The 13,116-nt window shown below is 40.6% G+C and overlaps 1 protein-coding gene across 4 annotated transcripts in view; it reads right to left on the bottom strand.

The window, feature by feature from the left end:
- Positions 1-13,116, bottom strand: part of myo1cb (myosin Ic, paralog b) — a 45,667-nt gene that overhangs the window by 19,560 nt on the left and 12,991 nt on the right. The window contains exon 1 of one of the 4 annotated variants that reach the window (XM_058413155.1): positions 7,150-7,268. The exons of 2 other annotated variants lie outside the window; for them this stretch is intronic. In XM_058413155.1, the coding sequence (XP_058269138.1) occupies positions 7,150-7,167 (18 nt within the window). In that variant the 5' untranslated portion in view covers positions 7,168-7,268. Of the gene's footprint in view, positions 1-638; positions 664-7,149; positions 7,269-13,116 lie in introns of those variants that run through there. One more of the 4 variants, XM_058413158.1, reaches the window with a different exon arrangement.

Here is a 13,116-nt window from a genome sequence, read left to right as displayed (position 1 = left end):
CACACAAGTGTTGTCCAAAAGGGTGGCGTGAGCCTTATGCAGCATATTCCTCATGTTACCCAAATCCATGACTTCCAGATAGACCTACGCACCCAGTTCAATATATAATATATACAAAGGCTAAGTGGCGAAAGTACAAAACTCACTCCTGAAAATCAACAAGAAATAACATGCATTTTGCTAAAAGAATCAAAGCTTCCCTTTTCTCCTCATTTCTGATCATGGATGCTTCAGAGAGCCTGATCTGAGAGCTGCAACTGAGAGTCATACACACACACACACACACACACAGGCATACACACACCGATGAACAAATGTGCGATTATGTGCTGAAACACACACAAACACATTGTGTGAATACACCAGCTGCCAGTACTGTTGTTTTGCTATTGACACAGCAGCACCCATCCCCGAGAGAGAGAGAGAGAGAGAGAGAGAGAGACAGAGAGAGAGAGAGAGAGAGCACCTGAGAGAACATATTAATTAAGAAGCATTGAAGCAGATGCTACTACAGCAGTAAACGTAGAAAACAGTGGAGGGAAAGAGAGAGCAGAAAGAAATTACACAGAACAGAGAAGCTGAAACAGTAAACAAATGTTTTGCTAGGAAGTGACTTCACTCCCAATCCGTCATCTCACCGGCTGTACTAATATCTCCCTCCGTTCAGCACTGGAGTTGGGTCCCCCTGTCTCTGTCTGTCTTTCACTAGCTTCATCAGTTATTCCCTCCTGGTGTTGTTTTCCTTCCACTCCCAGGTATCAGGATGACAAAGTCTATATATCTAAATCAATAAGCTATGATATCATTCTCTAAACAAAGCTCTTTCGTGTCATTTGCTCATGTCCATACCACAGTTAAATCACTTGGGTGTGTCCTGCAGTGACTCTGTGTTCACTCAGATTAGAAAGGCACCTGGACATGTAATATTAGCGTTAAACTTTCTGCATGCACTATAAAGCCCAGAGCAATGGCAGAAAGTGAAATAGGCCCAGGAGATTTACTCAGCAGGCACATTGTTCTGCTTTAGAGCCTCCTAGGTTACATATGAATCTACACTTTGGATTATATCCAGCAGCTGATTAAATATAAAAATGTCTTTGAACCTCTGGGATGCCCTTCGATTGTCTGCAGCTATGGTCAGCTGGGCTCCTGTCTGTCCATTATGGCTGGTTATTTTAATTATAGACACTATGTGGCTAAAAGTTTGTGGACACCTGACCATCACACTCGTATGTAAACCTTCCCTAAAATGTTGCCACAGCCAAGTTGGAAGCATACATGTATATAATGTCTTTGTAAGTTCTAGCTCTAGCAAGGTGTTGGACTACTGATCAGAAGGTTGTGAGTTTGAATCCCAGGACCACTGAGCTGCCAATGCTGGATCCTTCAGCAAGTCCCTTAACCTTTAATTGATAAATGAAATATACATAAATGAACAAATGTAAGTCACTCTGGATAAGGATGTCTGCCAAATGCTTTAAATGTAGCATTAAGATTTTCCCCTCACTGTAACAAAACAGCCCAAACTTGTTCCTTGTAGAAAGTGAGCTCCATAAAGACATGGCATGACAAGGCTGGAGTAGAAGAACTCCAGTGACCTGTACTGCGTCCTGACCTCCACCTCACTGAACACCTCTGGGATGAACTGAAAAGCTGACTGCACCCCAGGGCCTTTTCACCCAACATCAGCATCTGACCTCACTAATGCCCTAAACCTTAGTGAACATAAATACCAGCATCCATGATCGCAAATTTATTGGGAAGCCTGCACAGAAAAGTGGAGGTTAGAGAGACTAAATCTAAATCTAAAGCGCATGCATGTGTGATGGTCAGGTGTGAGATGACATTTAAATCAATACAATTGTAATGGATCTGGGAAAGCATCTGTTAATACAAATTTGGGGGCAGTGGTAGCTTAAGTGGTTAAGGCTCTGGGTTGTTGATCAGAAGGTTGGGTTCAAGCCCCCAGCACTGCCAAGCTGCCACTGTTACTACTGAGCAAAGCCCTTATCCCTCTTTTCTATAATGTAATGTGGTGCTAATAAAGGATTCTTCTTCTCTAATAAAAAAAAAATATGAAGTTTTTCAAGTTTTCAAGATGTTTTAACCAGTGTCCTTCAGAATTGACTTTCATGTAAAAAAAAAACAGGTTTCTTTTCTCCAATGTTTCCAAAAAGCTTGCTGATATGAAAGTTATGTTGAAAAGTTGATTTTTAAACGCGACATCCAGAACAATCAGATCTTTTTCACTCCATCACCATCCTCCTCAATCTGTGGGGAGAGAGCGTACTTGTGACTCCAATTCCTGGCAAATGTACAACTGGTTCAGACATCTGAAATATTTTATTATAGCCAAAATTCTACTTTGTGGTATTTTTAACCACGTATGTAGTTTATTTTTGATCTGTTATCTGATTACCTGATTTATTGCTTTTGTACTGGAGTTTCTTTGTTTTGTTTTGCTTTTTTTTGCAATTATTTTAAATATTCATTAGGGCTTTAAAGCTTTTCTGGCACAGTTCTGAAAGAAAATACTAATATTTATTTCTATTTTCAAAGCAAGTTTATCCTTTTGTTTAGTAGAAACTATATGTGTAAAATATAACATTTTGGTGTGTAATGTTTCATTTATACGATAATTTTGCTCACTTCTAAAACTCCTTCTGTAGCTGGGATGTTTAACTATGAAATGCCCCAATGGCTTCAGAAATTAATATGCTAGAAAATTCTTTGGCCTATTATATTTAAATGGTTGAATTATATTGAAAAATAAATAAATAAACAAACAAACAAACAAACATGCACAAAAAAAGTATGCTATCCCATGATCTAATCTTTGAAAAATGCTATGCATGCATTTCATGGCTGTAAGACACATTATTACAAACTAAACTGATTTCTTTTTCCCCCGAAACTGCTTGCAATTCATTCTCGCCAAAACAAAAATGCACGAAGGAGTGGCCTCATGCACATGCAAACTTTTATTTTTCAATGCAAATTTGAACCACAGCCGCTGATGACCGTAAAGCCTGAGTCAACAGAAGAATCAGTTCAAGGTCATGAAAAGTATCAGAGGGCTTTCTTTTTAGGATTATTTAAAGATTATAAGAGTTAAATGACCTCAGGTGGTGGAACACCACACACTTAGCCCCCACTATGCTGCTGCTTTGTCCTTGCACCTCCCCGCAGCTGCTTATTGGGGCAGAGGAGAGTAGAATTTCACTCAGAGCTCCAGAGAGCCTTGTGCACTTGGGGCCCTGTAGGGAGTGTATGTGTGTGTGTGTGCTTGAGGAACCGGAGACCAGAGGTCCTTAAGGACCTGGTCACGGCTCACGGAGCTTGTTAGAGCTTGTTATCATGCCATCTCTTTTGACAAATGTCTTCTGGCAGCTAAAAGGGAAAACACTTTGTTAAAGCAATAAAACCATGGAATTCAGCCAAAACATGATGGACCAATCCCAAACAAGAAAGAAATTCCCAGGTTCGAGGTCTATGCCTCTTTTCAGTCTTTAGGTGATTGCTCCATTACTGTATTGTTCCTAGATGGAATATAGTTTTGCTTTCCTGCTCCCACCCCATACCTCCTTCCCCATCGGCACCAATCGTTCAAGCAGCTCTGCTATTCGGTTGCTTTTTTCCAAATCATGCATAAGGGGGGCAAAAAAGTGATGACAGATACAAACTGGCAGGAGAAAAATGTCAAATTCTTAGCTAGACCATTTTCCTTCATGTCTTTCCGTGTTTAGCTCCCTGCTCTTCGTTCTGGATCTCTGTTGCAATCGGTTGCATAGAGGAAACCCACCGGGACTCGCGGGAAAAAGAGCGCAGTACTTCTTATACAATGATTGCTCTTTATCTGACCTTCCTGGAGATTTACCTCTGCACGTTGTGCTGCATGGTATACAGAGGGATTATGTGAAATCTGCAGAGTCATAACCCTGTCCAGCGCTTCTCATGTTACTAAGACATCAATGACCTTCGACAAAGAAAACAAGCAATGGAAATGAATTACACCTCATAAGCATTTCAGTCAGGATAACGTTACGATTAAATGTCTTTAGCCAACTTCGTACTCTACTATATAAGCAAATATTTTAATATTTAATACACTCATCCTCTAGCTATCTGAGTAATTCCTGTAAATCAGGCGGCATATAATAAATAAATACGGAAAATAATTAGTTTGAAAGTCTGCATTGCTCCATAATCAGAAAAAAAGCCTTACAGATACAGGAGGTGAAGGGGTCACATTCTTGCCAGGCTTTACGAAATCTGTAGCACATCAGTATATCAGAGCATTCTGATAGACCACAAGGATGCTCTCTTATCTCCACTTATGCTGAACCTTAGGAAGGCAGCACATTTTTGTAAACTGGCTCACTCATCACTGCGCCCTTCTCAGCTTTAAGTTTAAAAAGTACTTTGCTCAACTGCAGCAGATTACTAAAGGTAAAGGTAAAGTCAGAGACTCTCTCCATGTCTGATGTGTTGGTGCTATCCTTAGGCACATTCTACAGCTGATTTCTTCAAGTTTCACAGGAAACAACCGAGAGCTTGCTTTTCAGGTCACTGCAGATGACTGTAGAGGAGGGGGTTTAGGCTTACACACTTCCCTGAAGCTGAATTTCCACAGTGGCTCATTAACTTCACAGTGTTGCTCTACAGAGAATTTTTCCCTAGGAGTGTGATGAAATTGAGTGTGTATGTGCTAGTCCCGTGCTGCACACCCTGCTGGTGACCGTCAGACTAACGGGGAAAGTTGTCAGACAGGTGTGACGTGCCGCGCCTCAGCAAGTGAAAGTACCTACAACAACAGACACTAACCACACAAACACACACACATACATACTGTATATACACACACACACACTCTTACTCACTCATTCACACACATGAATTTAAATGCCAGGGACTTCATTCTGTTTATTCATTAAGACATTTAAAATGAGACATATTCTAACTTGAAATTCTACACTGAAATATAAAAATACTTTTCGGGATTTTGGGTCTTTATAAGAAAATAACTCAACCCTGTTTCAGAGTTTCATGTCCCAAACAAAATGTTTTTCATGAATTACAGAACACCATGTCATACTTTTTTCCCCAGTATATTGTAACATTAACCGTTGTGGAACATCCACGAAAGAGTTTCACATTCTTGCTCGTTATTAAAGCTCTAAACAGTCGTTCCCTTACCAGCCTCTCTTTTTCTCCCTCACCGTCCAGACCTTCCTGTGTCTGAAGCCTTTGCCACTGACTGTCAGAAAGTACTGACCATGCTTTTCTAACAAAAACACTTCACGTGTTGTTTGTGAAGCATCCTATGTCCGTTGTTACTATAGAAACAATCTGAACTACTGTCAGGGCTGCTGTTATAGAAACTTAATCAACACCTTCTGACCAATCAGAATGAAAAATTCAATAGCGCTGTGGTGTTAAATGCTGTTGTCTCGTTACCACCAACACCTGGCACTGGGCTTCAGGAAATACATACAAAACTTGTTTATACAAGTGAAGGATGAACTCATATAGAAAAACAAATGGACTCTAAAATAAAAACAGCTCTCGGCAGTGAACTCATTCTGGCGAACGAGCAGATGCGTTTCAGGCCAACCTGCTAGACAATGCTCGGTATTCACGGCAAGCTTAAGCGCCGCTGAGCCTTCCCAGAATCAGATGAAGAACGAACGCTAATGCAATGCAGACTGTTCGTCTGTTGCTTCTCGTTTGTCAGGCAAATTTAACATTTTTTAGAGATGCAGCACTTCGTGAATGTGTATGCCTGTGTCATGTGATGAGAATCAATCTGAGGGGTGTGTGAAGGCATGCTGACCTCGGGCTGGAATCTCAGGCGAAACTGCTCACACTATTGCTCTGGCTTTAAACCGGATGAAACTGACAAACGAGTATCATTCATCTCACACAGCAAAATGCAAATGTAGACCGGAAATGCTGAGAAATTTACTCAAGCTTATTTTAAACAGCGCTTGATTAATTCAAGTAGAAATATTAGTGAGCATAGCCAAGGTTATCTTACTGGCTAGACGTTATGAATAATGCTCTATACTGACTTGTGTATTGAATCACAAGGTCACACAATGCAGTTACTTATTAAGCAACTGACTGAGCTTATATTTTGAATTTCGAGAGCTTCTAATGTACCTAAGACGCAAGAGTAATCAGATCCATGTGAGGAAAGATCATTAATATTGAGTAAAATAGTTAAGATGATCATTTTCATAATCCTCAGCCCTATTTCAATAGCTTTTCACTTCTCTCTCACTTATCTCACTGTGCAGTCAAATTAAAGAATTAAACAGGCAAAACTACTCTCATCCTCTTCTTAAAAGATGGAGATGAAAGGTCACAGCTTTGTCAGATGTGGCTAGGGTATGTACGGTTCCATTCACAGAAACTTTTTGACAATCAGCGTTCGGGTGAAGGTGCATCTAAACCAGCGTCCAGTTCTACAAGCCTGTGGGAGATCAGCAGATTAGTTTTTATATTAGAACCTGGAATTCCGAGGCTCTCAGCTGTATGCTTTTCACTTGAATGTTGCTTTGAATAAATGTGTCTACTAAATGTAAAGATGTAAATGACAGTAAGAACTACCATGACCTTTAACAGCAGGTGTGATGAGACAGACAGGATGAAAACTGTAAAGTGGAACGGCCTACTGACTCTCTCACACAAATCTCCAGATAGATACTGGCTGTACTTTGTGATGGTGAATGCACACACACACAATACACACACACACACACAGAGGTATTCAGCTAACTCGCCCGGCTGAGATGATAAAGAAGACAGATTTGGAGATAACTACCCAAGTAACACAAATCCTCAAAGGAACAGGTTTTATTCTAAAAAGATTATTTACCTTTATTCCACCTTTATTCTAAGAAGATTATTTACTATCTGCGGAACAAATCAGTGTAGTAAGATGTGCTAGACAATGTCTCCGGCAAATCAAAATAATCATTCACAAGACACAATATGTTACAAAAGCTTAACCTACTGTCCCTGTCCACGTCCAGTGCAATTAGCATGGCTCAGTAACGTTCGCTTCGACACCCCAGTGTCACTTTAAACCCCAGTGTTGCTTTCCACAGCTCAAGTTAAAAAGAAGTGTTTGAGGTCAGTTCCTACCATAGCTTGATACTTCATCTTTGCTTCTTTTCCAGTATGTTGCTCTATGCTTCTTTTTCCTAAACCCCCAAATCACGCGAAACCTTGTTGCGACTCTTCAGCTGCCATTTCTTCTTCTTGCGTTCCTTTCCTCCTTCTTCTCCTCTATACCCGATCTCTCTCCTTCTATTTTTCTCTCACTCCAGAGAGCCGCAAGTCCCTATGAAAAGTGACACACTCCCCCTCCTCCACTCTCTCTCTCCCACCCTCCAATACCTTGCCCAATCTCTCTCTCTCTCTCTCTCTCTCACACACACACACACACACACACAAACACACAAGCTCACAAGCACATACGATCTCAGGCCCTGCTCTCCTACTGCATTGCACTCCAAGCCAGGTCAGATCTTTACAACGCCATTTAACATACCAAGGCAGGAGGCTCAAATGTCTCTACAGCGAGTGGGAAATAGAGCGGGAATGCACACGTATAGCAATTTGGGATAAGAACTTCCATGAAAAGGCTGTATTCAGCATTAAGTGCATTAAACGTATTAAATGTATTCAGAGATTATGCCAAGTGTTCCCCCTCCTTCCTTCCTTATTTTCTTCATCACTGTGCTTCTGTCAGCACAGGTTTTGCTAGGAGAAGCAAATTTAAGGCAGTCTTAAGCAAGATTCAGGGTTGATTAAAGCACCACTCAGAGATAGTGCCAAATACATGTTTAACCACAATTATCTCACTTATCCTTTAACAGAGGTTCTTCATCCAAAACTCCAAACCACCATACACGTCAATTTCTGCTCTTCCAGCGAAGATCCATCTGTGCTTACAACATACTTGACAAAAGAAATCAATAAACTGTCTAAAGGATTCCTGAGGAATGGAACTGGGAGTGCCAGAGCCTGGTTGTATATCTCTACTGTGTTTACTAAATTATTGGTGTGTGTATACACTATTACATATACACACACTTAAAGGCAGAGAGCCAGCTGAGGGGCGTGTCACTTTGGGTAATCACTTGACATAACTGTCACTGAATCTACGTGTGCTGCATAAATCTACAGCCAATCCCTTCAGGATTTTTTTGTTTATTGTGGGGTTGTTTTTTTTTTTCAGAAAACTATTGGTGAAATTGCAAGCAGAGGATTCTTCCTTTAAACTCCTAAAAATGAAAACACACATGTCGCATGATGTGGCTTGGCCTAACTTTTAGGAAAATCTATGGTCATTTTGAAAAACTGCAAGCTCTTCCAAATATTGTGGAATTTGCTTGATTTTTACTTCATTCCTAGAGTCTCAAAATATCAAAAGCCTGGAAGAACTGTACAGTCTGGGTTAGAAAGGAATCAGCCTCAGCTTCGCTTCTTCATTACGCTCTGTGTATAAGCACTGGTAATGCTAGTGCGCTAGTTTCCAGTCCAAAATAATCCAGTTTAAGAGATTTTGCAGATGATCAGAAATCAATGTCGAACATTATGGCTTATTTTTAAATCTTTGAAAGACAAGGAGCTCAGCTATTTAAACCGGAAAACCCTGACTATATTCCTTGTCAGGTATAATCAGTTATTTTGATGGAACTTTGCTCTGCAGTGCAGCTAAAAACAAAGGAGCCGAGTTAGATCAGTTTTATGGCACAGTTCAATAAAGACAGGCCTTTTTTGATTTACAGCTTAAGCCATAAACTGTAAGATGGGTTTGATAAACTCTGACGCAAAGAGGATATAAAGATAAATAAGATGCAGACGAAGAGTATTTGAATGAAGAAAGATAGCCAGAAATTAAGATCTCCTGGGCAATGCAAATCATTGACCAAACTTAACAGTGGTAAATCAGTGTGCAGAGAGAGAGAGAGAGAGAGAGAGAGAGAGACAGACAGACAGAGAGAGAGAGAGAGAGAGAGAGAATAAATGGAGGAATGCCAGCAGAACTGAAATCATGCATTCTCAAATTTTTGCAGTGAATTCGACCTTGTGTTTGTCCTTTGCTCCCCTGCACAACAGAGTAATCCTGTTATTTATTTATATATATTGGCTTTATCATTTTATCCCTACACCTACTTCTAACATTAACCCCGGTAAGAAAAGTGAAATTATTTGTCTATTTTAAAAATATAAATAAAATTTAAAAAATATATATATATATAAAAAAAAGTATAATATAAAAACATATAAGATTTCTTTAGGGGGACCAGTAAAATGACTTCATTCTTATTTTCCTATTAAGGAACATTTGATTCGTGAACCCATAATCCTATTTAAACTCTGTAACCAAATGGAAATCTTTTGGCTACTATAGTTTTGCAAATTAGGAAGAAAAAAAAAAAAACAAACACCCCCAACACACACACTCACTCTCTCTCTCTCTCTCTCTCTCTCTCACACACTCACACTCACACTCACACAGGCCATAATCAAGGTCACCTCCCTTGCCCTCTCCAATAGAATAATGCCATCTAGTGGACAAATCAATCCAATTATAACAAATCAAATCAATAATACAATCTTTATTCTGATGAAGATGTAGCATTGTTAGCCAAGTGTTCCTGATAAATTTGTGTAAGTGTTTCTTAATAAATTCTCTGTCATAGTCTCTCACACTTATTCTCGTTCATTTGTTTGCTCTCTCTCTCTCTCTCTCTCTCTCTCTCTCTCCCTGTGTAGCGAGAGCCCCCGCCTGCAGGAATCTGTGTAATGTTTTCCAGACGGTGTGAGTTTTTGTTTCTTTCACAAGCATCAGAGAAAGTGAAGGGAAGAGACCTCACGGTAGCACAGAAACGATACTCAACCACCTCCCTAGGTTTACTTATCTGCACACAGCAATGCCACACATGTTCAACCATTAGCCCAGGAACACGTTTACAATGCATTTTATGTCAATAATATTTTTAGCCCATTATCACATCATTGTCAGTGGTGCAGAATAGACAAGCAAACATTATCTAGAAGGCAGCCTCTTATTGGTGCTTGTGCCTTTATTCCATGCCAACCGGTCATATCTTTTTCACTGATGAGCCGCTCTTGCCCTTTGATCACCAGCCACAAAGCTACCTAACAGTACATGGATACAGGACAAAGCCCAAACAGGCTTATTGTCAAGGTCTGTCTAAAGATAGGATAAGTAAACAGAAAAAGGAGTGCCACATAAAACCTGCGCCTCCAGCTCTTAAATACGGCTTAGTGCCAGTGACGTCTGGGATCTTCAGCAGCAAGTCTAACCTGGGCCACGTCTCTGCAGGCAGAAAGAATACTCGCATGTCTCCTGAGAACAGTCACATGGTGCAACATCTGTGGGAAATCACAAATTGAAACTACCCCACCCCTCCTCCTCACACTAAGCTCACACTCTCCTGCTCACTTCTCCTGCTCACAGCTCACTTCCTGTCATACTAGCTCATTCCCCCTCCTCCTCATCCTCCCTTCCTTCTGAAGTCTCCATGGCCTGCAGCCCAGATGATAAAGCAGCTATTTTAAATAGCACCACTGTATAACTTCTCCAGAACAATTAGTACTACTTCCTCTTTGATGCTGTTTGCAAGAGAATCGATTTTATTGTCGTTATATAAAAACCTGCAAAAATCTAGAGTACTGGTAGACTGTCTGGTTCTCCACATGGGCACCGGTTCAACACAGAAAAGTGAAAAAAAATGGTTTTATCCATAGCAGTGCACTCTTGAAAGGTCCTGCAGTGATCAAAATTCCAACTTTTATTCATTCATTTATCTTCAATAAATGCTTTCTCCTGGGCAGAGTCAGGCTGGATCCAGAGCCTATCCTGGGAAAAACACTGGCTGTGTGATAGAAATATACCTGGATGAAATCCCAGTCCATTACAGGGCACTATGCACACATACACTTACACCTATTTGGAATTTACATTAGCTAATCCACCTTCTGGTGTGTTTTTGGGAGGTGTAAGGAAACCGGAGAACCCTGATAAAAGCCACTTGGAGACAGGAAGAACAAAAAACTCCATATAGACAGTAACCCAAGCTCAGGATTGCACTGGGAACCTGTTAGCTGTGAGGCGGCAACTCCATCTGCTGCACCACTTTGCCACTTATAAGACTTTCAGTTCAGGATAATTAGCGCTTACGACAAACACTAAATAAAGTAGGGCTTTTTTTGTTTTGCATTATTCATTATGTTTTAAAAGCAGCCAGTGGTCATACCTAGAAAAGAATGTTCATTTATATAATCACAAAACCAAATTCTCTAGAGATCCCCACCCTATAGGACTGCATGTTGTGCATATAGAGAATGTCAAACACGAGGCTGCACAGTTTGGTAACCATTAACCACACAAATACGCAACCAAGCAACTGAGGCACAGTGATCAGTAAGAAGGTATAAACACTTCTGCCTGTGGAGTGCAAATGATTAAGTTCCAGCTGCAACCCATGCAGAAACTTAACCACTTTTTTTCAGTGCCACATAAAACTTATTTTAACCCTGCACTGGCCTCACGTGTTGGAAATTCTTCTCCTCATGTTACCTTATAGCTGAGAGAGGCTTTAATTCATACGCATGGCAGAAGTTCACAGCAAAATCTCTAGTGTAGAATTAACACTTACACTGTACGTTTGTGTGCTGCTATTAATGCTCCATTGGGGATTTTGCAGTGCAGGGTGAAAATATTTGCTCTCTATAGATTGTCCTTCTTTGCTCTCACTCTTGTTCTCCGCCTCTTTGCCTTCTTCTCTCTCCCGCCTCTTCTCTCTGAGCTATTTATACTGCAGCACCAAGATAGATCTATTTGTGGAAATAGTTGCACAGATGACTGCACCAGGGTGAGAGTCAGGAAACCATTCTAAAGAGCTAAAAACTGCAGACGCTTGCATTTTTTTTTGGAAACTCCGCAAGATTTAAAGGAAGATGTGAAGCAATATGCAAGTCAGTCCTGGTGGGGTGACTGGCTGTAATTTGAAGCGTGCAGCTCACCTCCGCTTTGTCCTGCTCCAGCATAAATACAGAGCCCCGCGGCAGACAGCAGAACAATAATAAACTTGGACTTCTCCCTCCCGGTGACGCACAGCTGACTGTCTTGTCCCGTTGCTGCCACAGTCCCAAACTCTCCTCTTGCTCTCTAACTATCTCTGAGAATTTGGTGTCAGTACAAACTCCAGCTGAAAGAGTCGCTCTTTGTTTATTGATGTGTCACGGCCCCTGGGCGATGGCGGTGGACGCTCAGGGAAAAAGTGTGAGAAAGCCACAAAGATCGTGGACTAAAAAGGGCTGGGATAAAATACAGCATGGAGGAGGAGGTGAAATAGGAAGAGAAGAGACAGAACAGCAAGAGAGAGAAATTTTATGGCAAAGTAGATCAGAGGCTGAGGTAGGAGTTAAAGGTGCTGTCAGCAATTTTTTAAGTCTGGAAAATATTTATTATTTTTGGCTCTTTTTTTGGCAAGAAAATAAAATATCTGCTTAGAGGGAAAAGAAAATCCACTCTCTGTCATACTCGGGGTTTAGAAAAGTGAATTAAACACAGATGATATGCACCACCAACATTTAACTAAATCACCTGTCCATTGTATGTTTGTTTTGGGTTTATAGTTTGGGTGGAAACACCGAGGTGATTCTACCCAGCTTGTTTAAACCCAAGATAATTGACTGTACCTTTCAAGGCAGTGCATCTTATTTAGACAGAAGCACAAGAAGATGTGTAAATGAGCAGGAAATGAGATATCATAAGCAGTCATCTGCTGGCAGAACAGAAGAATGTAAGCCAGATGGGTGGAAAACTTACAGCTGAGCAAGCAAAAAAAAAAGAGATGAGAGAATGCAATAAGTGATAAAAAGAGAGGAACCAACCTTTGCCCCACCCAGGGTTTGTGCACTATGTGGTAATCAGAAGAATAATGGTCTTCTAGTTTTGTGGTTTACACTATGACACTGTCATCGTGTAGATGCAGCTCATCATTTCTCAGTAAGAGTGGAGATTCTGGTTAGCATGACCATCATTTCAGGATTTTGTGGGTCATACAT

The sequence above is a fragment of the Hemibagrus wyckioides genome, linkage group LG17 (assembly GCF_019097595.1).
Source record: "Hemibagrus wyckioides isolate EC202008001 linkage group LG17, SWU_Hwy_1.0, whole genome shotgun sequence".
In the NCBI taxonomy this organism is placed as follows: Eukaryota; Metazoa; Chordata; class Actinopteri; order Siluriformes; family Bagridae; genus Hemibagrus; species Hemibagrus wyckioides.
The sequence above is the reverse complement of the archived record's forward strand: the minus strand, read 5'-3'. Positions and strand labels throughout refer to the sequence as shown.